The 25,955-nt window shown below is 42.2% G+C and overlaps 1 protein-coding gene across 2 annotated transcripts in view; it reads left to right on the top strand.

Annotated features, from left to right (window-relative positions):
• Nucleotides 1-147: 147 nt before the first annotated feature.
• Nucleotides 148-25,955, top strand: part of enpp2 (ectonucleotide pyrophosphatase/phosphodiesterase 2) — a 43,973-nt gene continuing 18,165 nt past the window's right edge. For both annotated transcript variants that reach the window (XM_004077649.4, XM_011484943.3), the window contains exons 1-9: nt 148-743; nt 4,583-4,673; nt 9,954-10,109; nt 14,022-14,147; nt 22,780-22,840; nt 22,927-23,024; nt 23,179-23,258; nt 23,563-23,682; nt 25,873-25,928. In XM_004077649.4, the coding sequence (XP_004077697.1) occupies nt 726-743; nt 4,583-4,673; nt 9,954-10,109; nt 14,022-14,147; nt 22,780-22,840; nt 22,927-23,024; nt 23,179-23,258; nt 23,563-23,682; nt 25,873-25,928 (806 nt within the window). In that variant the 5' untranslated portion in view covers nt 148-725. The remainder of the gene's footprint in view (nt 744-4,582; nt 4,674-9,953; nt 10,110-14,021; nt 14,148-22,779; nt 22,841-22,926; nt 23,025-23,178; nt 23,259-23,562; nt 23,683-25,872; nt 25,929-25,955) is intronic.

Below are 25,955 nucleotides of genomic sequence, written 5' to 3'. Positions count from 1 at the left end.
GTGATTGCAGAGGTTCAGTGAGCTCCACAGTTGGAGGAGCAGAACCGCTCCAAGACGTGTGACATGCTCCTGTGTATGTGTCTGACCCCGGTGGAACCGGACAACCGAGCTAAACTCTGACGTCATCATCAACAGAACGTGAATAAAAAAGAGCTGCTCTGTAGCCGTTTTAGAACACACACACACACACACACACACCCCCATCTGAAGGTCTCCAGGGTCGTGTTTCATCTCTGAACTTTTTCGTCTTCCTCCTTAGTTTCTCCTCTTTTTCATGAAGGTCCCACAAACTCACCTCTTTGATATAAAACTGGTTTTTGAGGTGACCGGTTATTAACGTAAGACTACAGGCTAATTTCTGACTCCTAAAAACGGAACCGGGTCAGACAGAACCGTAATGACGCCCCCCCTGCTATGAACATGGTGGTGGAGGCATGATGATATGTGATGGTTTAGCACCCACCTTGATGAAAGTCCTGCCGGGCTGGAGACCTGAGGGTCATCCTGGAAGCTGCTGGTTCTGGAGTGAGGCGGAGTTCTTTGGGTCTGTGGGGGTCTTGGCCTGCCCCCTGCGTCAGTGGGTGTCGTCTAGACCCCCCCCCCCCTCCTCCGATCCGAGTCCAGTCTCAGACAGAAGCCTTCCTGTGGACCAGCAGAGTCTGGGTCCCAGTCCAGCGCCTCTGTACCGGTTCTGAGTCCGCTTCTGACCGGACCCGCGCGGGACCATGCTGCTGCACGAGCTGGTACGGTAAGCGCCGCGTCCACACGAACGCAGTTTTGCTTTCTTTCCGCCGTTTCAACGCGTGCGTGATCCGTGTTCGCTCGTGCACGGCTTCATTTCAGGGTGTGCGCGCTTGAGTCCTCGCCTCGCACGCGTCCGTGCAGCTCAGATGAATGCGCGTGAATCCCCCCCCCTGCCCTTGCTGTCGCCCAAATTTGTATGAGGTTAAATGTACGCCACCACATAGCAAACCAAACTTTCTAAGTAGCAGATGAAAATAAATAAAAAATTTGCTTAAAAACTTTAGGTTTTTTTTCTTTTGTTTTTTTTTTTGCTTTTAACTTTTTTTCTGCGTTTGCAACATAAATGTTTTCACATGCGTTGTATGTCATCTCGCTTTTTTTCCTATATTTGATTTTGCGTTTTAAGTTTAATTATATCGTGACAGCTGCCACCAAACAGCCTCCTGATTGGTCTAGATTCTAACCAATCAGGTGTCTCTGTCTCTTATTGATGGTTCTTGGAGACGGACACAGCCTTTGGACTTTGTATCAGTTATTCTGGCCTTTTTCTCTCAGAGTAAACTCCAGAAGGAGAAGCAAAGCCACAAAAGATAAAACAGAGTTTTGTATTCGTTTCTTTTACCGACCAGTGTGTTTAAAATGCAGAAAAAAAGCTCAGACTCCGTCCAGTGGCGCCTCCAGAAATTTTGCATGGGGGTGGCCGGTGTAGGTACCATAACCGTTCGACCTGCAACTTCCGTTCGGGGTCCTGGGATTAATGCTGACGTCACATTATGTGATTGGCTGTACATTGGTCCGTGTCATGATTGTTCTGGACAAATTAATATACAACCATAGAAGAAAATATTATGTAGTCTGTTGTAAACAAACGTGCCTTTAGTATTGTACACATACATGTACACTGTAACCTTGATTCCTGGCCACCCCCTGGTGACTCCATCCAACCAGAAGTGACATTTTATTACGATAAAGATTTGTATCTGAACAATTGTTTTATTTTCATGAATAAATGTGAAAATATGAAGAAAAACTTGCACTTTTTAATTTATTTTTTTTTTCTTTTTTACTTTGGACAAAAGCAAATTAGTTCTTAAAAATAAGACACCCTAACACAGGATCATCTATTTCAAAACACTGTTGAGCAGCGAAATAATTTGTGCCTTAATTATTTTTTTTTAATGGCAAACAGATTTTAAGGAAAATCAAACTTTTTACCAATATTTTGCTCTGGAGGATTCACAGATCACACACAGGCCTGTTGATTTAATGTCAGCAGATACACTTTACAGTTTATTTGACAGTTTCATGAGATCCTTGGCTATAAATTCACAACTCGGACTAAACAAAAATTAATCAATGCTAAAAAACACATTTATTTTTAAAATGATTAAAAATGAAATTTTACTCCGCCAAAGAGTTGAATCGAGGGTAAAAAGAGCCGGTTTGGCTTTTTGAGCCTCGGTAGCAGACGCCATGTCTCTGTCCGAATTCCCACCCTAACTCCTGACTACTGAAAAGCTGTATAGTGTGGGACTAAAGATTTTAAAAGCAATTTGGTCACCATGCTCACTACAATTTTTTTTTTAATGGAAAATATAAAGTAATTGATTTCCCAAAGTGAAAATCTCGTTAGTATGAATCCACTGAGTTCTGAAGAATAAAACACTGGTTTATTTAAAAAATACATTTAAATACATTTTTTTTGCCAAAAAAGGGTCAGTATTTGCCAATCCAATGAGCATCAATGCACACTGGTTTTTTGCAGAGACTTCTGGGAAATTTCTTGAAAGAAATTGTCCTTAGTTTTAGAATTGTAGGTGACATCTCTAGTGTACTATGTAGTGAGTAGTATAGTGAAAGAACTCGGACATAGCCAACGTTAGATGAATATGGCGATTCGATTGGTTACAATCTAGACCAGGGGTGGGCAAACTGTGCCCCGCGGGCTGGATCCGGCCCATCTCCCTGTTTGGTCCGGCCCACTGAACAATATCAGAGACCCATGTTTTGTTTTTGTTTTTTTTATCTGGCCACACGATCAAGACGTGACATTTTATTCCCTCCTTCTGCAGTCTGTGCTCCAACCTGAAACCCTCTCAAAATCAGTGAGGAGTTTTACTGCCATAAAACATCTGTAATCATTCTCCGTGAATTTCACCAATCACAGTTATTTTTAGAACGTAATTCCTGCAATAAACAAGGAACTATGTTCTGGTGAAAAGGTAACGCAGAAATATGCTTAGCTGCAGCAACGTAACTGCAGCAACATAGAAATTTGCTTTTTTCATTATTGCTGGATGAGAAACAGACGCGCAGGACAAAGCGCAGCTGCGCAAACTGTGAGACGAGTGATGAGCTGCAGCCCTCAAAGTCTATATTAGGATTATGACGGGAGAGGATCGATGATTTATTGTTTTTTGTGTTTTTTTAATGTATCAGTATATTTATGAAAATCATAGTGTGTTATTTGGTCATTGCTTTATTTTATAAATAATGTTATTTATTTTATTAAAAGGATCATGTATGAATGAAACTTTATTCATACATGATCCTTTACAACTCCTTGAAGGTACCAAAGGGCTTCACAATAAAAAAGATCTAAAATGGGAACAAAAGTTTTAAACTAAAAACTCTAGAATATTCTGTTTTGGAATATAATTTTCAATCCAAATGTTTTCATCTGCATTCCATGTTATTTCTTTCTCACTCCACGCTTCTGCTCCTGGTCTGGCCCTTCTATCGAATTTTAGAACCCAATGTGGCCCGCGAGTTAAAATAACCGCCCACCCCTGATCTAGAGCAGTGTTTTTCAACCTTTTTTGAGCCACGGCACACCAGCATCCAAAAAAAAAAAAAAAAGGAAAAGCTCATATTAATCTGTATTGATTTACAGTCCCTCTGCAATCTCACATCAATTGTTGTGATAATTGTTGCAGAAAAAGCTGGAAGCTGCAGTTGTTTTTTTTTCTAAAAGATGTAGTAAAAGTTAAGTTAAAAGATTCAAAAACTGTTTTATGAAAGTAAAAATGTGTCTAAAAGAACGCACTTGTAGATTTGATGTGAGAACTTGTAATATAGAATGTGAAAACGATTGCATCTTCATATTATGAAAGTAAAAATGTGTCTTTTAGATTTTTACCCACTGATATCCTGGAGATGGTAAATGTTTTTAGATCAGTTAATGAGGGCAATTTCCCATGGCACACTTGACACACTGGTTGAAAAACACTGATCTAAACCAATCAGCAGGCTGTTTGATGGCAGCTATGTCAGCTAAACTGATGCTCAAAGATAGGAAGAAAGCGAGATTAGACACAACGCATGTAAAAACATTTGTGTTGCAAACGAAAAAATTCTTTTTGAAAGAAAAAAAAAGTTTTTGAAAGCAAATATTTAACATTTTCATTTGCTACTGACAAAGTTTTTTTTGCAATATGGTGGCATAAATATCACTTTATAGATTTGAAGTTTCATTGAGTCTCCAGCAGTCACAATGATACAGGAAAAGTAGCGTGCACGCACGTGCATGAAAAAAAACGCCACTTTAAGGCATTTCCGTATAAATCCCATCATACCTGTAAAAGTCTTTCTGACTGAAACTGAAAGGAAGGTTCTGGAGCTCCTGTTGTAGAGAAGCTGCAGCCTCTCTGATGATCACATTCAAAACATGTCCTGATCATGCCAACAGCTCTGACATGAAGGTTAGGTCTGAACACAGCAGTGCTCTGATGAAGAGGAGATCTGGCAACACTTTGGATCCACAAACAACACAATCTTGCCATGTTTTTTCATCAGAATCCAGTCAGGCGCTGGTTGATGATCTGTTCTTACCCCTCAGCTGCTGTGGAGTCTGTCCGCTCTGTGTGGGAGCTTTGTCTTTGGCCGGCCTCCGCGCTCAGGAGAAGACGGGCCTTCAGGAACGACAGACGGTGGGTTCAGACTCAGACCCAGCGGGATGAGAATCCCCACACTCTGTCTGGTGTTTGTGGACGCAGGCGTCTCCCTGGGTGGTATCATCTCTTCTCCACAGGTGGTACCAATGTAAACCAGCTGCTTTGAAACAGTTTGGGGGTGAAAAGATTAAAAACCTTTCTCACCATAATTCACTTTTCTTTTTTTTTCCCAATCACGAGCTCCTTCCCTGTTTGGAAAACATGAGGAAGGTTAGGAAAAGCTGGTCTGCAGAAGATCGGTTTATGCAAATGTAAAATGTGTTATTGTCAAAAAACAACAACAAAGGAGAGGCAAGAGAGGCAGAAGATGATGTCAGCTGTCTTCATCACATCCACACCATCAAGTAATCTGGGTGCTGGTCATCACTCACACCTTTATCGAAGTCCACCGTATGATGAGGGATCACGACTAGTGAACTTGAAGCAAAAACATTTGGAGCCAAGATGGTCTGCAAACCCACATGGAGACAAAAGACATGTCTTTGGTGTGGGCTGACCATCGCCATGACGATGGGAGGAACCTGTTCCCCAACAGAAAAGGTTTTCTCACTCAAAAATGATCAACGCGGTTTGTGCAGGAAAACAAAAAAAAAAAAATACAAGAACTGGAAAATACAGTCATGTGAAAAAATTAGAACAGTTTATGAAAGCCTGGAATTTTTTAAACACTTTTGGACATTAGGAGATTTAACACTTAACATTTGAAAATTAAAAAAAGTATTTTTAAAATGTTGTCCAAAGTTTGATTTAAAAAGAATGCAACTTCTTGTTAGAATGAATCACATATTCTCCTACATAAAGTGGTTAAAGCCTCACACAGGTGAATCACATTCTGTGCACATGATCAGAACATTAATGCCAGGCATTTTGCCCCGTTTAAACCTCAGATGTTTAGATCGGAGTGCCCCTGACTGTTGAAGTGAGGGTGAGGAGAATGATGAGTTCCAAAGAGCTGTCCGAGGCTCTCAGAACCAAGGTTGTTGTCACTTAAGAGTCTGGAAAAGGATTTAAGAAGATCTCCAAACGTATTTAACATCAGCCATTCCACCATCTGGAACATTGTTCACAACTGGAGGAGAAAGCATTTGCCATCACATGCAGGTCTGGACGTGCAAACAAGTTCACCCTTAGAGCAGATCACAAGATGAGAAAAGAAGTCACCAAACACCCTAAAATGTCTTACAGTGGACCCTCATAGCTGTTGATGTGAACATGCACGACTCTACCATCAGATAGAATACACAAGTTTACTTCATGGGGGAAAACAGAATTGTTTGGAATTTTCAGAAAAGAACCACCAACGTTGAAGCATAGTGTCTTGATTTGGGGATGCTTTGCTGCAGCAGGATTTGTTTTCTGGCCGAAGCTTACCTCTCTGTATTGCATCTCCAGGATTTCTAACTTTTGGCTGTACCTCCTCCAGAAACCAGCTCTGCAGTTACCTTCACTCTTTCCTTCTTGTCTCTAAATTCTCAGACTTTAGTCTTTTTGTTGTTGTGCTAAAGAAAGTTTGTCTGTTTCCAGGAGTTTAGCTGCTCTAAGCAGCAGCATCAGCAGAGAGTCTGATGGTGGTTTGGTGTCAGAGCTCCGTTAAGCTGAGTGTCATCTGCATAAGTGTGATATGAAGCTTTGTTAGTGAGCAGGGGCGTTGCCTGGCCTAAGCATTCCCAGCTCTAGCCCTGACAATTTTTTTATTGAGCCCAGAAAACTTTTTTAAACCCTAGAACTGCTTGTGACAGGATGTCCAGAGAGGAACGGTGGTATTGGAGGAGGAAGTCTGACGGAGAATGCAGGACATTTTTGAGGGCTGTAAGACAGTGGTGAGGTGTGCTGTAGGGGTGACAGAGGAGTTCAAGGTGGAGGTGGAACTACATCAGGGATCGCCTTTAAACCCGTTCCTGTTTGCAATGGTGCTAGACAGGCTGACATGAGGTTAAACAGGAATCACCATGGACTATGATGTTTGCAGATGATATTGTGATTTGTAGTGAGAGCAGGGAATGGGTGGAGGAGAAGCTAGAGAGGTGGAGGTTTGACGTGAAAAGGATAGCAATCAAGGTTAGCCACAGCAAAACAGTGTGCATTAATGTGAATGAGAGGGACCCAAGTAGAACAGTTAAATTACAGGAAGGAGGGATGAAGAATGGAGAATGGAAAGGAAAGTTTGGAGAAGAAGTGAAGAAGCGAGTGCAGGGAGGTTAGAATGGGTGGAGAAAAGTGTCAGGAGTGATGTGTGACAGAACACTTCCAGCTGAAATGAAAGGAACGGTGGAGAAAACCATGGTGAGAGCAGCCATGTTGTTGGGCCTAGAGGGCCTAGAGTTTTTATGGATGCAGTGAAGGAAGACATGAAGGTAGTTGGTGCTAGAGGAGATGATGCAGAAGACAGGGTTAGATGGAGGAAGCTGATTGGCTGTGGAGAGAACTACTCAGTAACATGACAGATGAAGGCAGTTTTGTATTTTCCTGGCTTTAGTGTACATCAAGAACGGTCTAACCAATTGGAGAGGATAAATCCTCCATGTTTTATCCCTCCCCAACCCCTCCTTCTATGTTTACTCCAATGTCTGAACTTTCTAATGGTCCTGACTCCCTTAAAAAACGACAGCCGACGATTTTTTTTTGTTTGTTTGTTTTTTTGTTGAGAAGAATAAGCGAGACAATTCTTGCCTTGTGCTGCAGCAGACTGCAAGACTTTGTCTGAACACATGAAACAGGTAAACGAGCTAGAAATTCAAAAGTTCTGTGAACATCTAGCCGATCTGATGACAGTACTGTCAGCTAAAGTGTTAGCCTTGACATTTACCAGGTAATTCAGTGTAGTTGCTCCACTGGAAAAGAGCCTGAATTTCTGTTGACCTGTGAAGAAATGGTTGGTGTGTTTTTATAACATTTGATATTCAGATAGACAAAACATTTAAAGTAAATGTTTTTATTTGATCAGCGTTTCCTAGAATGTTCCGCAGTGGCTTCTTTTGTAGATGTCCTCATTTTTCATGCTAGACTGCAGTTTGGAAGTTTTTCATATAGAAATCCGTCCATATGATAATTGTTTAGGATCAGGCTACTTGATATGAATATTGCAATATTTGATTTGATCATTTGACTTACTTGAATGCTCATTACCAGATAATTGCAGGACTTATGTCTCTTTTCTTTTCCTTAGATTTACTCAGGAAAATAAAACGTAGTTATGTAAGGGTTAAAGGCCGACGAAGTGTGCATTATCAGAAATTGAAGCATGTCATGGAAGCCTGAACCATCTGTGAATAAAGCATCAGTTCAGAGAGAAAGTTCACCTCTTCCCGCTTTTGTCCAGATGATGAAGCTAAAGTTTGTTTCAAATAAGGCAAGGCAGTGATATAAAACATTTTAGCTACGTGACCATAACTTCCATCTTAGGTGTGGATTATCCTGTGCACTATCACTTTTAAATGCACAGCAGCCAATCAGAATCGAGTATCCGCCCAGACCATGGTATAAATTAGAATTTCATATTTATCTTTAACACAAGTGTTTGTATGTAGGCATTAAGTTCAAATAAAGGAGGAAGTTAATAAAGTTTCAACTTTGAGGATCATTTATTATATTGCATAATTTAGAAAACATTGGAGTGACAGAGGGAAAGCAAGGGAGAGAAGGAAGACGCAGGTGGAAGAAGAAAAACAAGACAGATCAGATGAGAGGTACAGTAAATCATGACCTTTCTATTAAAATTGAGGGTCCTGCACAGTATCTTAGCTGTTCCTAGCACTGCGCTTTTCTGGACTGAGAGGTCTGAGGTCTTTCCAGGTATCTGTTGTAGCCACTCCTCCAGCTTGGGGGTTACTGTCCCGAGTGCTCCAATTACCACAGGCACCACTGTCACCTTCACTTGCCTTCCACATGCCTTTTCCAGTTCTTCTCTGAGTCCCTGGTATTTCTCTAGTTTTTCATGTTCCTTCTTCCTGATGTTCCCATCGCTTGGCACTGCCACATCCACCACACGGCTTTCCTGTACTTTATCCACCACTACAATGTCTGGTTGGTTCACCATCCTATCAGTCTGGATCTTGAAGTCCCACAGGATCTTTGCCCTCTCATTCTCTACCACCTTCAGAGGTGTTTCCCATTTTGACCTTGGGGTTTCCAGTTCATATTCTGCACACATGTTCCTGTATATTATTCTAGCCACTTGATTGTGGCGCTCCATGTATGCTTTCCCTGCCAGCATCCCTGCAGTTCCAGGGCAATCCAGCACATAACCCTGCAGTTATGTGCTGGATTGTTTCAGGCGCCTCTTTGCACAGCCTACACCTTGGGTCTTGTCTGGTGTGGTAGATCTGAGCCTCTATTGCTCTGGTGCTCAGGGCTTGTTCCACCAGGATGAGCGCTTCAGTGCTGTCCTAAGGCCAGCCCTCTCCAGCCATTGGTAGGACTTCTTGATATCAACCACTTCAGGTATGGTCTGGTTTTAAATCCCATACAGGGGCTTCTCCTTCCATGAGGATCTGTCCTCCAGCACTGTATCCTCTGCTCTCCATTGCCTGAGACATTCTCTGAGCAAACTGTCAGTTGGGGCCTTGAGCTTGATGTACTCATGAATCTTGGATGTTTCATCCCTCAGCTCTCATCTTGTGTTGGACAAATTTAACTGTTACAACAGGGGGTTATGAATATTTTGACACACAAGGTGTATATTTGTATAAACCCTTTTGGGATTTGAGGATATATGTTTGTTTAAATTTTTATTTGTTTGAAGGGATGGAAAAAGAGAAGAGAGAAGGAGACAGGAGGATGTTGGAGATGGGGTATTAGGGCACAAAAAAAGAGAAAAAAAAGGGGGTTAAGGAAGTTGGAGGATGATTAAAGAAGTGGGAGGGAGTAGTCAGACATTTGCATGGGATAGCAGATTGAGGGAATCCGCCTGCCGTTCGACCCACCTCAGCCACTCAGAACAGGGCCGTGAGGAGCACAACAGGGGCTCCTAGGCCGGGGAGCATAGGGGCACAGGACCATGGAGAGTACTAACCCCAGCCCAGCCAGACAGCAGACCTCCTGCAGCGCCAGGGGATCCCACCCGAGATCCCCCCGAAGCCCCAGACGAGCAGCCCATGCTCTCCTGGGCCCCCCCTGGTTTTTTCTGCACCTGTGCTTCACAGAACGATGGTTTGCTATTACAGCCGCTGTCCTGTTTATGTGAAGCTCCGCAGGACTTCAGTGCCTCACGTTCAGCATCAGTTTTTGTCTGAGTGCTTTGGTCTGTTTTCTCCTCAGCTCGTTCCAGCCCCCCCTACGCACCAATGTCCGGCTCCTGTAGGAGCAGGTGTTTCGAGCTGGTGGAAGTGGAGCCCCCCAGCTGTCGCTGTGACAACTTGTGTAAGACGTACCACGGCTGCTGCTCGGACTTTGACCAGCTCTGCCTGCGGACAGGTACCAAACCGCACCCTCCCCGCCTTCCCCCTCAGTCTCTCACACAGGCTATGATATAAAGGAAGAAAATCACTCACAGATTTTTGGCAGGGGTGTCATCTGTCATTGGTTGAGGTTGGGGGGGGGGGGGGGGGGGATAGCTGAGGCCAAAAGAAATAAGGGAAGGAAATCCTGAAAATCTGCCATTTAATGTTGGAATTTTTCTTTCCGACATGCAATGGAATTGTCATCTGTTTTTTCTTTTCACTTTGAAAACTTTTCTTCTGTTATATTTTGTAAGAAATGAAAACCGTTCCTGCAAGTGGAGGAAAAAGGTCTGCTTAAAAGAAAAGCCAAATGTAAAAGTCCTTGATTTCCATGATTGAAACCCACCTGATTCTAGAACCACATCGTCAAATGAGGTGAACTCAATTTTACATGAACAACAGCTCAGGAGTTTGGTCAAAGAATGGGGGGAGGAGCCATCGGTTCTGCTGTCATACAGGGTGAAAAATGGCCCTCTGTTGGTCAAAGAAAATGAGGAAAACGTGAGAAATAGATTTTCAAAAGATGAGTTGATGTCGAGAATTCTTCCTGAAGAAATAGTGGTGGGTTGACACGTTGGTGCTACAAACAGGTGATGGATAGATGGATAGGTTTGGTATTCTGAACACAAAACAGAATTTGAAGCTAAACCAGAAAAACCAAATGTTGCAGTTCTTCAAATGAGCACAGAAGGGTTGGTGTCAACCCTGGTGTTGACGCCACAAACCTATAGCTTTTGTCTTGCCCAGTTTCTAACAGATATGAGTTGAGTAAACTTCACCTCAAGCTTCATTTTTGGTTGGGAAGAACCCAGTAAGTGATGTCAGTGTATGTCTATGCCTTTAACATTCTGCATCCTGGGCTGGACAATCCCTCCGACATGCTCCTCTTTCTTTTCAGTCAGTTCGCCCTGATTTTCCTTCAGTTCAGACAGCTGAGTCTATGTTTTCTGTGGATGAGACAGTCTCTGTTAGGAAGACTGGATGCTGCAGCTAATGGCATCATGCAGGAGGACACTTGATTTGTCCGGAAAAAGGAAAGCAGATGAATAGTCCTATATGGTGATGGGATGGCGCATGAAAGTTCAGAGGTGAACTTTCATGCCAAAGTTGCGAAAGGAAAGGCGAAGTGTGGTAGCAGCTCCAGAGGAAAAATAAAGCTGATCAGAGATAGTAGATAAAGCTGGGTTGAGATTATCAATATCTGAAAAGTGTTTCAGAATAAGACCTGAAAAGGTCAGAAGGAGTGGATTTTGAGTTATCAGACTCACCTTCCTGTTTGTCCACTTTGGTAGAGGCGGCAAGTGAGTCCTTGAACTTTTCAGGGCAGGGCTGAACTAAATTCAGCCACCACCCTTCTTTATTTCACTCCATAGACAGTGTTGTTGGTTTTAAATTAGCCTGAAAGCCCTGGATAGGTACAGCTTTAACTCAGCGTTCAATTCCTTGAAAGCCCCTCATGCAGTGTGAGCCAACTTTAGACACTCAAGTTACTGCTTTGCTAAGCCGTTGTTTCCTGCAGTGAGAGCCAGGGGCAGGGGGAACAAAATTTAGACAGGTGGAGAATAGCGTTTTCATTTAAAAGTCCAACTTTAAGACATTTTAAAATGTCACCTTTCTTTAGCAGTTAAAACCTACAAAAACAGACTCCTGCTGAACTTTATTAACAATCACCAAAGAACAAATGCGAGCTCTTTAGTACAATCTTTATTGACGTTGAGCTACTGCCTGCCATACCTTCTGTCTTCTCAGTGCAGTCTTATTTCAGATTCAAACACTAAATAAACAACAAACAAACATGAAATACATTATCTATTAAATGGAACTTAAATATGTCTTCTTTTCCTTTCGACTTTTCTCTTCAGGGGTCGCCTCAGCCAATCAGCTTCCTCTATCTAACCCTGTCTTCTGTATCCTCTCCTCTAACACCAGCTACCCTCATGTCTTCCTTCACTGCATCCATAAAAACCTCCTCTTTGGTCTTCCTCTAAACCTCTTGTTGACAGCTCTGGACTCAGCATCCTTCTACCAATAGATTCTCTGTCTCTCCTCTGGACGTGTCCCAACATCTCAGTCTGGCCTCTCTGCCTTTATCCCCAAAACCTCTAAAATGTTCTGTCCCTCTGATGTCCTCATTTCTGATCCTATCCGTCCTGGTCTCTCCCAAAGCATCTTCCTCTCTGCTACCTCCAGCTCTGCTTATAGTCTTTTAAGTGTATTACAATTTTCATTTCTCACAAAAACAATCCCAAAGCAGTATTTTGATCCATTCCTGCATTTCTGAGTATTCCTCTAAAAACCTGCTCTCTAAGCACCAGCCCTTCCCAACCCACAAAAATGGGTGGGTCCTCACATTGTGATGTCACAAAGGGAGGTACAGTCCCTTCCAGGAAGAGCCTGTGCTGCCAGCCCCGCCCCCAATGCTAACACACACACACTTTCTCAGTGGAGTTAGCGGTGATCGGCAAAACGCAGACATGGTGCCGGCTCTAGGTTGACGGCATGAAACGGGCGGTACATTGTTTCGCCCAGGGCACCAGACTAGCCACGACCGCCTCTGATACTAAAGATGGGATTAGATCAGAAATGGGGGCTGAGGGCCACATTCCTGCTTGTTCTCCAGTATACCCTGCAATGGCATGTTCCAATTAACTGGACACACCTGATCCAGGTAGTTAGCTGTGAGTACAGAAAAGATATCTGGAAAATATGCAGACACACCGGGAGGTCTGCACTTCTGAGCCAGATGAAGACAAGTAGCTGCAGCGACCCCTAAAGGGATCGGCTAAGAAGTTCTATTTTTTTTAGAAAAGTACTTAAATGTAAATGAGCTAAAGCTTATTTTTACTTGATGTTGACTTAAAGTTCTGCCTGATGAGATCAGAGATGGAAGGGGCTCATGGACTGAAAGGCTTCAGGCTTTTAAGGCATATGCTGTGTGTGTTTACTGGCTGGTGGTCAGATTTTCTCCAACTTCTCACCACAATATTACTCCCTCTGACTAAGTCACCGTGGGCTTGTTTGCAGGGACGAGGCCAGTTCATGCCCGGAACTTCTATGCATGCAGGGGAAAGCTGAAAAACTCCCAGGTTGTTGGTTAGTTGCTGCGGCCTGCCCATCACGCAGCCAAACCACTGTGGCAGCAATGCTGCAGCTTCAGCAGTCATCTGCTGTGGCTGTAAGATGGTTTTTGCATTCTGCTGCAGTTTCTGTGAGTCAGTGTGCAGCTCCAGACTCTGGAACGGATTAAGCACTGAGCTCAAACCATGCACAAGCATCCATGAGTTCATCATTATTTACAAAGAAACTTGTTCACGATATAGAGATAAGGGGATGCAAAGGTCACTGGATGACCTGAGTGTTTGAATTACAGATATATGGGTGTAATAATGTTTTTTGATTATCTAATTAATGGCATATTTCCCCCCGACATGTAATGTATACATGTGTTTCAGAAATAATAAAACAACATTCGTTGATGATAGATCAATAAGTACTCCATCTTTATTAGATTTGTGTTTTGGTAACTGTGTAAAAAAGTTCCGTAAAACATAATAGACGTAGGATTATTTAGGTTCCTGCTCCCTTTTAAGTAATTACCTAAATTTCATTTAACAATCATTTCATTTAATGACCTGTCAGTGTGTTGCCCTGTGACAGCAGTGAGGACAGGCCCCAGCAACCCTGTGACCCCGAAAGGGATATAGCATGTATAGAAAATAGATGGAATTCAGTGCGTCAGAAATATGTCTATTTATGCTCAAGACTAATTCTAATGGCTTCATACTTTCTTTTCTGTCTTTTTTTCTGTTTTTTATTTGCTTGAAATAAAAAATAAGCAACAACGTTTTTAAGAAAGACATGTTCTCCTGTCCTCCTTCTGGGACAGATGGAGGTTATGAGTGCAGCAAGGATCGATGTGGAGAGACTCGCAACGATCAGCACGCATGCCACTGCTCTGATGACTGCCTGTCCAGAGGAGACTGCTGCACAAACTACAGGAAACTCTGTAAAGGTTTGCAGCTTTGCTGTATCTTCTCATTGCATTTTTACCGGTCAGGCTAAACCTTAATCTGTAAAGAGTTTTTCTGTATCATTATCTGCTTACACATGGCTACATATATCGGTTCAGTTTCTCTGGGAGAAAACGTATCAAATCTGGGATTTGTTCATTTTTCTGCTTTTGTACGTGGTCACTCTCCTACTGTATCCACAGATAATTAAGTAAAATTAAAATAAAGTGTAGTGCTGTGTCCTTAAATGTTTCTGTAGATTCAAAATGTAAAGTACCAGAGCTGGAGATGCGTTCCCACATGTGAAGCTACACTTTGTGTGACTGAAGTCACAACAAATGAGCTGTTGTCACTGTTTTTATCCCTCAGAGTGATCGGATCATTTGTGCGGTGTAGGTACCATAACCATTCGGCCTGCAATAACTGTTCGGGGTCCTTTTGACTCAGGATAACGTCACACTACAGTAACCCCACTTGAACAAACGATACATATTTTCATTTCACGTTTCCTTTGTAACCTAAAGTTCTTTTACCTCACAAGTTTCGTCTGACATTATTCTTTGTAGTGTTTATGGAGAGATTTTGCCACAACCCACATTGTAAAAAGATCTGTGGCTTTTAGAGTGAACCGGTTGCTTCACACAAGAGAGACCGTGTCTCTGAGCAGAGCAGCTGGGGCCTCATTTATAAACGTTGCGTACGCACAAAAGAAGGCGTACGCCACTCTCTACGCAATAGTTGAGATTTATAAAAAGCAAACTTGACGGGAAAATGTGCGGTCCTTCACGCAAGCTCTGACCCAGGCGTACGCACAAAAACGGGTGAAATGAGAAACGGCGACACCGTCGGCAGATGGAAGAAACACGTGAAAGTGAAAATGACAATACTGCCTCTCAGAAATAACATGAAGACTTCACAAAGCAAGTCTTACAATTAACAGCCTACATGAACACCCGTTTGATCGATCTGCAGTGAAACAAACAAAAGAAATCGAACAAAAATTACAACAGAAATTCAAATGAACACTTATTTGCAAACGAAAAGTGAAATATGTTCTGCAATATTGGCATGTTGTGCAATTCATCCTCATAAATAATATAGTTAACAGAACGAAATAATGTACAAAACTGATATTCTCATCAGTGTGTCCATCTGGCGGAGCAGATATAGGTGCAATCAGACAGACAGATGGATAGACAGAGAGAGATGCATTAATTGTCCACTGGGGAAAGTTGTTTTCATAGTAAAACATTTCTTCATAAGCTACGGAAGTATGGTATTCATGCATATGCCTTTATTTGGTTTTATTTCTGATAAAACCATGTATGGCGTATGTCTCAACCATTCAGAAAGCAACAAGAAATTACATTTGCGCTGAACAATTTCCCATTTCCACGTCGATTATTACCGACATCTGTAGCTTGTCAGATGTAATTAAATGGATGGAAATAAAATGCCCCATCACAATGCGTAATGACGCACAATGGCTGATCTTGCGCTCTTAAAAATGTGGCAAATGGAAGAATTCGGAGTGAACGCATCTTTAGACAGCAAGAAGACTTGCTGGCTTATGAGCCGGTTCCGACTTCCTCGAGCCGTACTGTTGCCGCTTTTGGGGGTGTGTCACCCGGTGCATCTGGCGCGTCGGCGTCCCCCTGCGCCTCAGTCACCACTCCACTAAGGGATTCCCCAATTATTGCCGCCAGTCTGTCATCAAGAGGGGTCAGTACCGGTGTCCCCCCACCCCCGTGGCAGACACACTCTGGCGATGCAGCGCCAGAAGTTTTTTTTGCCTCGACTTTGATGTCCGACCATTTCTTTTTTACTTCGGCCACGGTCCGAGGTTGTGAGGCTACAGCATTTACGGCGTCTGCCACCGTTTGCCGCTCACGTGCCTTTTTGGCATTAGTAATGCCCACACTGTGCCCTCCAAACAACACTTTTCTCCTCTTTTCCACCTCGCCAACGATAACTTCTACTTCACATTGAGTGAAGTTACGTTTTTTTGATTTCCTTTCTGTGTTCGCCATGGTTTCGCAATCAATGAATGTTCATTTGTGGGCGTTTCACGGACTATTTATGGGCAACTATGGGTGTGTCATGAGGCCGCAAAAGCTGCGCTGCATTTAGAATTGGTTGTGATTTATTAAGGGAAAGATGCGTGGGATGTGCGTGCGCACGGTTTTATAACTCCGAATATTTCTGTGCGTACGCACGTCCTATGTTTTATCCGTACGCCACTTCTGACGCAAATCCTACGCAAAGTTTTATAAATGAGGCCCCTGGAGTCTAATTGCTTCGTGTTTGCAGGCAGGGAAGGGGCTTTGTTATAAGGTTCGAACCGCAGTCCGCTCGGCTGCAAATGCACTTAATAATAACATAACAATAATAAAAGTACGTTTAGAAGATAATCTCGCTCTGTGTCGGAGCTCTGCTTGTTTGTAATGGACCGCAAAATATCTTCTTCTATGGTAGTATAGCAATTTGTCCAGACCAATCACTATGTGACACGTCATCAGACCAACGGACAGCCAATCACATAATGTGATGTCAGCACTAGTCGAAGGACCCCGAACGGTTATGCAGGCTGAAAGGTTATGGTACCTACAACGGCACAAACACACAGTGGGGCAAACAAATATTCAATTGTACAAGTTCTCCAAATTTAAAGGTTGAGAGAGGCCTGTCATTTTCATCATCAATTACGAGAAACAAAATCCAGAAAATTGTCAGATTTCTACAGAATTTTTTTGTAAATTATCGCGGGGGAAAAAGTATTTGGATATCAACAAACAAGCAAGATTTCTGGTTCTCACAGACCTGAAACTTCTTCTGTAAGTGGATCTTCTGTCCTCCACTGATTAATGTCTCCTGTTTGATCTCATTATCTTCATAAAAGACACCTGTCCACAACCTCAAACACTCACTCTCCAAATTCCACTATGTCCAAGACCAAAGCAGTACGTAAGCAGCTTGGTGTGAAGAAATCAACTCTGTTATTAATAATAATAATAATAATGAAAAAAATTATTTATATAGCACTTTTCGAAATCCAGATTAAAAAGGGCTGTACAATTACAATGAGACAAAATCAGTATTAAAAACAGTTTCCAGTATGTAGAAGTAATACCCAGCACACACGCGAAACGGTAATAGTAGTTAGAATCAATAAAATCGATAAATCAGTAAAATCATTAAAATCATCGAAATTAATAAAATCAATGAAATTAAATGTTTAAATTTAAGAACCAGTAAAATCATTAAAAGCACGCCTATAGAGGTAGGTTTTTGAAAGAGATTTACATACTGGTAGGGACTCAGCGTGCCTGGGGCCTCATTTATAAAACTTTGCGTAGGATTTGCGTCAGAAGTGGCGTACGGATGAAACATAGGACGTGCGTACGCACAGAAATATTCGGATTTATAAAACCGTGCGCACGCACATCCTACGCATCTTTCCCTTAATAAATCACAACCAATTCTAAATGCAGCGCAGCTTTTGCGGCTGTATGACACGCCCATATTTGCCCATAAATAGTCCGTGAAACGCCCACAAATGAATATTCATTGATTGCAAAACCATGGCACACACCGAGAGGAAATCAAAAAAAAACGTATCTTCACTCAATGTGAAGTAGAATTTATCGTTGGCGAGGTGGAAAAAAGGAGAAAAGTGTTGTTTGGAGGGCACAGTGTGGGCATTACTAATGCCTAAAAGCCACGTGAGTGGCAGACGCCGTTAATGCTGTAGCCTCACAACCTCGGACCGTGGTTAAATAAAAAAGAAATGGTCGGACATCAAAGTCGAGGCAAAAAAACGTATGGCGCTGCATCGCCAGCAGTGTGTCTGCCACGGGGGGGGGGGACACCGAAGCTGACCCCTCTTGATGAGAGACAAGCGGCAAGAATTAGGGAATCCCTTAGTGGAGTGGTGACTGAGGCGCAGGGGGACGCCGACGCGCCAGATGCACCGGGTGACACACCCCCAAAAGCCCGCAGAGGTCCAACAGAACGGCTCGAGGAAGTCAGAACCGGCTCACAAGCCAGTCGTCCTCGTTTGCCAACAAGTCTTCTTGCTGTCTAAAGATGCGTTCACCCCCAATTCTTCCATTTGCCACACCTTGTAAGAGCGCAAGATCAGCCATTGTGCGTCATTACGCATTGTGATGGGGCATTTTATTTCCCTCCATTTAATTACATCTGACAAGCTACAGATGTCGGGAATAATCGACGTGGAAATGGGAAATTGATCAGCGCAAATGTAATTCCTTGTTGCTTTCTGAATGGTTGAGACATACGCCATACATTGTTTTATCAAAAATAAAACCAAATAAAGGCATATGCATGAATACCATAATTCTGTAGCTTATGAAGAAATGTTTTACTATGAAAATAACTTTCCCTAGTGGACAATTAATGCATCTCTCTTTATCTATCCATCTGTCTGTCTAATTGCACCTATATCTGCTCCGCCAGACGGACACATTAACAAGAATATCAGTTTTGTACATTATTTCGTTCTGTTAACTATATTATTTATGAGGATGAATTGCACAACATGCCAATATTGCAGAACATATTTCACTTTTCTTTTGCAAATAAGTGTTCATTTGAATTTCTGTTGTAATTTTCGTTTGATTTTTTTGTTTGTTTCATTGCTGATTGATCAAACGGGTGTTCATGTAGGCTGTTAATTGTAAGACTTGCTTTGTGAAGTCTTCATGTTATTTCTGAGAGGCAGTATTGTCATTTTCACTTTCACGTGTTTCTTCCATCTGCCGACGGTGTCGCCGTTTCTCATTTCACCTGTTTTTGTGCGTACGCCTGGGTCAGAGCTTGCGTGAAGGACCGCACATTTTCCCGTCAAGTTTGCTTTTTATAAATCTCAACTATTGCGTAGAGAGTGGCGTACGCCTTCTTTTGTGCGTACGCAACGTTTATAAATGAGGCCCCTCGTCTTCAATGTAGATTGTGGGATTGTTAAAAGGCCTTTTGCCGAAGATCTAAGATTGCGACCAGGTACATAAGGAATGAGGAGATCGGCTATATATTTCAGGGCCAGTCCACAAAGTGCTTCAAAAGCAATCATTAAAATCTTAAAATCTATTCTAAATCGGACTGGGAGCCAGTGCAAAGACGCTAAAACTGGAGTGATGTGGTCCCTCATTCTGGTTCCGTTTATGAGTCTGGCGGCAGCATTTTGGACTAACTGGAGTTCATACATACTCTGCTGTGAAAGGCGTGTGTAGAGTGCGTTACAATAGTCCAAACTGGGAAAAAATAAAAGCGTAAATAACCATATCAAGACATTTTTGTGATAGGAGAGGGGTTATCCTGTATAACCTATGTAGTTGCCAGAAACAAGATTTGACCACCGATTTAACATGTGTCTCCAAATTCAAATCGGTATCAAATATCACCCCTAAATTTCTGCAGCTTGAAGAAACATTGTTAGACAGAGACTCCAATTTCTGAAGCACACCATTTCGGGCCTCAACTGAACCAAAAATAATTACATCAGTTTTGTCCATATTCAACTGCAGAAAATTTTGGGCCATCCAGGTTTTAATGTCAGCAATGCAGCTATTGAGATTCTTTAAAAGACCATGGTCACCAGGTTTAAAGGATAAGTAAAGTTGAGTATCATCGGCATAAAAATGAAAAATAAGGTTATGTCAGCGTATTATCTCCCCCAGTGGTAACATTTAATTGAAAATAACAGAGGTCTCAGTACCGATCCCTGGGGAACGCCACATGTCATTTTCACCTTAGATGAGCAAGAATTGCAGATGAAAACATTGAAAAACCTGTCAGATAAATAAGAATAAAACCAGTTAAGAACTGTGCCAGAAAAACCAACCCAAGATTTTAGACGTTGTAATAAAATTGAGTGGTCAACTGTATCAAATGCTGCACTGAGATCTAAAAGAACTAAAATCGATATTTTTCCTGAATCTGCAGCCATTAAAAGGTCATTCATTACTCTCAGCAAGGCAGTCTATGTGCTGTGGTTGGCCTTAAAACCAGATTGAAGGGTCTCAAATAATTTATTTGTATTTAAAAAGGAAATTACCTGCTCAGCCAGTTTTGAAATTGGTCTGTAATGCTCCAAGCAACTTGGGTCCAGGGAGGGTTTATTCAATATTGGCTGAATCATAGCAGCCTTCAAATCATCTGGGACTGTGCCAGTTGAAAGAGATGTGTTCAATAGGAACAGTATGTGTGAGCTAACCGATCCATATATTTCTTTAAAAACTCTAACTGGCATAATGTCCAGAGAGCAATGGGATGGTTTCATTTTATGAACAATCTCAGAAAGGCTGTTGAGGGAGATTGACTGAAAGGCTTCAAAGACCACTTTGGGCCTCACAGGTGGATTTGGCAGAATAGGAGGTGACGAAGATCTGGTAATGGATATCTGGGACTTAATGTTAGAAATTTTGTTAATAAAATTATTTGCAAATTGCTCACAGATTACTGGGGAAGTCGGTAGATTGCTAGTATGTGGGGCTTCACTTAGCTGATTTATGACCTTGGAAAGGACCCTGGGATTATTTCTATTGGAATCAATTAATTGCGAGAAGTAGTCTGATCTTGCCTTTTTCATTTGACGGTTAAAATTATTCATGTGATTTTTCAGGGTTTCCAAGTCCACAGTTGATTTAGAAGCTTTCCACTTGCGCTCAGCTCTACGATAGATTCTTTTCGAGTTACGAATACTATCAGTTATCCAAGGCAAAGTTCTATTTTGGACCTTTGTCAACCTAAAAGGGGCAATTTGGTCCAGGATGCGTGCAGTTGCTGAGTTAAAATTTGATAAAATACTGTTTGCATCAGAATTTAAAACCTAAGGGGCCGAGAAAACATTTCCAAATTTTGCTGCAGTAGATGAGTTGAAGACACCTGAGTAAATGAAATTAGGCTTAGACTCAGGAAGAATACCATTTAGTTCTGGAGAAAATAAAATGCACTTATGGTCAGACATGATAAAATCCCACATGTTAAAATAATGTCTAGTGTATGACCTTTGATATGGGTTGATTCAGTGATAGCTTACGGTGGCCCAGAAGGGTCACAACACATTAACTTTACACACAACACATTAACTTTACACACAACACATTAACTTAACACACAACACATTAACTTTACACAAAACACATTAACTTAACACACAACACATTAACTTTACACACAACACATTAACTTAACACACAACACATTAACTTTACACAAAACACATTAACTTAACACACAACACATTAACTTTACACACAACACATTAACTTAACACACAACACATTAACTTTACACAAAACACATTAACTTAACACACAACACATTAACTTAACACAAAACACATTAACACACAACACATTAACTCACAACACAACACAATAACTCACAATACAACACAATAACTCACAATACAACACAATAACTCACAACACAACACAATAACTCAAAACACAACACAATAACTCACAACACAACACATTAACTCACAACACAACACAATAACTCACAACACAACACATTAACTCACAACACAACACATTAACTCATGGCACTTCAATTGCTGCTTTACTTCCGTTGCGAGTTAAAGTGTTGTGAGGTAAGTTAATGTGTTGTGTTGTGACCCTTCTGGGCCATGATTTAATGTGTTGTGTTGTGAGTTATTGTGTTGTGAGTTATTGTGTTGTGAGTTATTGTGTTGTGAGTTATTGTGTTGTGTTGTGAGTTATTGTGTTGTGTTGTGAGTTATTGTGTTGTGTTGTGAGTTATTGTGTTGTGAGTTAATGTGTTGTGTGTAAAGTTAATGTGTTGTGTGTAAAATTAATGTTTTGTGTGTAAAGTTAATGTGCTGTGTGTAAAGTTAATGTGTTGTGTGTAAAGTTAATGTGTTGTGTGTAAAGTTAATGTGTTGTGTGTAAAATTAATGTGTTGTGTGTAAAGTTAATGTGTTGTGTTTAAAGTTAATGTGTTGTGTGTTCAGTTAATGTGTTGTGTGTACAGTTAATGTGTTGTGTTGTGACCTTTCTGGGCCACCAGAAAGAATCAATGATTAGGAAATGAAAGACATACAAGACCACTGAGAATCTCCCTCCATCATGGGTTCCCTGAAATCTCACATCATAGGGTCAAAATGATCACAATGGTGCACAAAAATCCCAGAACCACATGAAGAACCTATTGAATGACCTGCAGAGAGCTGGACCAAAGTAACAAAGGCTATCATCAGTAACACACTATGCCACCAGGGACTCAAACCCTGCAGTGTCAGACGTGTCCCCCTGCTAAAGCCAGTACATGTGCAGGCCTGTCTAAAGTTTGCTAGAGAACATTTGGATGATCCAGAAGAGGATTTTTGGTTTCGACGTGTCAGAGGGTGAGCGGTCAGCAATGTTCAGAGGTCTTACTCACTTTTTCTTCTGATTTACTTCCAGGCGCTCCTGTTTCTTCTTATATGATCAGAAGAGGATTTTTGTGTCACCATTTAATTTGTGTGTGTGTGCATGTTTGATGTGTGTCTGCACGGGCTAACACAAAGGGAAAAGTGCGCGCTTTAAATGCCATGTCATTACACATCAGCCCTGATGTTCTGCTGTTAACTGTCTCATGTGACCTGTTCAGGGGAGCCTTCATGGCTGCAGGGGGATTGTGAGGAGATGAAGAGCGCAGACTGTCCGGCGGGGTACGTTTCAGTCGGTTCTGTGGCAGATGGGCTCACAGAGTGGCTACAGCTCGATTGCTAAAGCGGATTTTCTCTCTGTGATGCAGGTTTGTGCGACCCCCCCTCATCATCCTGTCAGTGGATGGATTCAGGGCGTCCTACGTAAAAAGAGGGAGCACTGTCATACCCAACATTGAGAAGCTCAGTAAGGCCAGCTGCTTTTTGTTTGTGTGACTGAAGTGATGTTATTGCAGTGAACATGGAACTATTAGAAACATAAAGGAGCCATGAGGGATAGGAAATGTAAGATTTTTTCAATTTACAAACTTTTTTTATGAATTTCTCTTTGTTTGCTTCAGGAACATGTGGAACCCATGCCCCCTACATGAGGCCAGTTTACCCCTCCAAAACCTTCCCCAATCTCTACTCGATAGCTACAGTAAGTATCTCATTCAGAAGGACACAGGAACCATTTGACTGAAAAAAACACATCTGGAGGGGCAAAGATGTTTCGGGGTCAATGGGAGCAACACAGACAACCCCACCTCCTCAGGTTGAAGCGTTTTCTACTTTTAAAGGAGCTGAAACTGCTGGTCGGGGTTCACACAGATGAGTTTGATTGTTGTGTGAATCTTCCCTGCCCAGGTTTATGTGAATATTACTGAATTACACTTCTGTCCAAATATTAATGTATAGTAGAAATATGCATTTTGTTCAAAAATTGATGTTAATTTGTGTTTAAGGGTCTCTATCCGGAGTCTCACGGCATCATAGGAAACTCCATGTATGACCCACAGTTTGATGCTTTCTTCAACTTGAGGAGCCAAGAAAAACTGAATCACCGCTGGTGGGGAGGACAACCAGTGAGTCCTATCAGCAAATACCTTTAGTCTAGGCCGTGTCACACGCCTAGAAGAAAGGCATAGCCACTACCTAAATTTTGTGCATATTGCACAGATGAAAATTGGTCATGCGGTAATTTATGTGGAAAAGTGAGAAAAGTTTCACTTTACATGAAATTTTCGCAGATGAATGACAAATGAATCATGATTAAACCACGCAAAGAGTACATACATCAATGTAGAACATGAACTGTGATGATTCTGCTGTTTGTATTCAATGCATTAGTGACGTGTCAATTACGTAATCTTAACGTGATATGTGAGCCTAGTATGCAATATAAAAGTTATACATCGGTGGTAAATGCGTTAAAAGTTCTTTAGGCGCACGTGAAAAATTTGTGGAAAGACACAGATTTGTGTATTCATCTTGCAAAAAACCACGCTAATTATTACCAGATTTACGTAATAATTGCTAATTGGTATCCTGTGGAGAGTGCTCTGGGAGTATGGGGTCCGGGGAGCCTTACTGAGGGCTGCCCGGTCTTTGTATGACCGGAGTAGGAGCTTGGTTCGCATTGCCGGCAGTAAGTCAGACCTGTTCCCTGTCAACGTTGGACTCAGGCAGGGCTGACCTTTATCACCGGTTCTGTTCATAGTTTTTATGGACAGTTTTTTCTAGGCGCACCCAGGGGCCGGAGGGGGTCTTGTTTGGGGACCACAGGATTTCCTCTCTGCTTTTTGCGGATGATGTTGTCCTGTTGGCTTCATCAAGCAGGGATCTCCTATCGGTCCGTTGTGGTCCGTTATGCAGTCGATACAGCGACTGCATAACTACGGTCACCGCTCCGATCCGCCTGTCAATCTCACGCTCCGGTCTTCCCTCACTCGTGAACAAGACCCCAAGATATTTAAACTCCTCCACCTGGGGCAGGGACACTCCACCCACCGAGAGATGGCAAACTACCTTTCTCCGGTCGAGAACCATGGCCTCAAATTTAGCGGTGCTGACCCTCATCCCAGTCGCTTCACACTTGGCCACACTTGGGGTGGACTCTCCTCTCCAGTACCCTGGCATAGACTTTTCCAGGGAGGCTGAGGAGTGTAATTCCACTGTAGTTGGAACACACCATCCAGTGCCCCTTCTTAAAGAGGGGAACCACAACCCCTGTCTGCCAGTCCAGTGGTACAGTTCCTGACTGCCACGCGATACTGCAGAGACGTGTCATCCAAGACACTCCCGCAGCATCCAGAGACTTGAGGTATTCAGGGCGGACTTCATCCACTTCCGGAGCCTTACCACTGAGGAGCTCGTTGACTACCTCAGTGACTTCAGCTTGGGTGATAGACAGCCTCACCCCAAAGTCCTCATTCTCTGCTTTTTCAAAAGAAGGCATGAGATTGAGGAGATCTTCGAAGTATTCCTTCCACCACCCGAAAATGTCCCCAGTTGAAGTCAACAGCTCCCCGCCTGCACTGAAAACGGTGCCTGGAGAGAACTGCTTTCCCCTCTGAGGGGTTGGATTGTTTGCCAGAATCTCTTCGAGGTCATCTGACAGTCCTTCTCCATGACTGAAATTTCATACATGGAAAATGCGCAGAATGTATGTGGCGACTGTGTGACATGGTCTTCTGAAGTCTGTGCAGCAAAAATAAGTCTTTTGCAAATGTTACCCTATCGTTTTCTGCTGCTATGATCAAAGGATTTGCACTGAATGTCATTGAGTGCAACATCAAGTGAAGACATGCAGCTAGACCGGGAACCCAAAGTGGGGGCTCTGTTGTTAAAACTCTTTAAATTCAGATATGGTTTTGTAACCTTGCATTTTTCCTATACAAGTTTGAAATTATAGTTTTTGTTTGCTTTTGTCTGTTCTGTGTCTTTACATCTACTACTATTTATGTCAACTTTACCTTTCTGCAGCTGTCTTTCACTTTACTGCCCTTATACTGTTGTGTGTTGTGACTCAATAATGAAGCTTCTTCCCTCATTGCTTCTTCTTCTAAAGTCTTTATTTATGCCTTCTGTGATCTTAGTCCAGCACTGAAGCAGTCAAAAACTGCAGAGCAACAGAGGATCTGGAGTCCTCTGAAGCCTCAGAAATGTTTGGGATTACGACTAAAGGATCATCACATTAATACGTCTGTTTGTGTCTGACATAATCCTTCAGAAGAAAAACCCCAAATTAACAAAACGCTATCGTGCTTATTTAGATCTGGATCACAGCAGTTAAGCAGGGAGTGAAAGCTGCCACCTTCTTCTGGCCTGTGTGAGTTCTCACACACACACACACACA

This window comes from Oryzias latipes, chromosome 16 (assembly GCF_002234675.1).
Source record: "Oryzias latipes chromosome 16, ASM223467v1".
Lineage (NCBI taxonomy): Eukaryota > Metazoa > Chordata > Actinopteri > Beloniformes > Adrianichthyidae > Oryzias > Oryzias latipes.
This window is presented reverse-complemented; position numbering and strand designations above follow the sequence as displayed.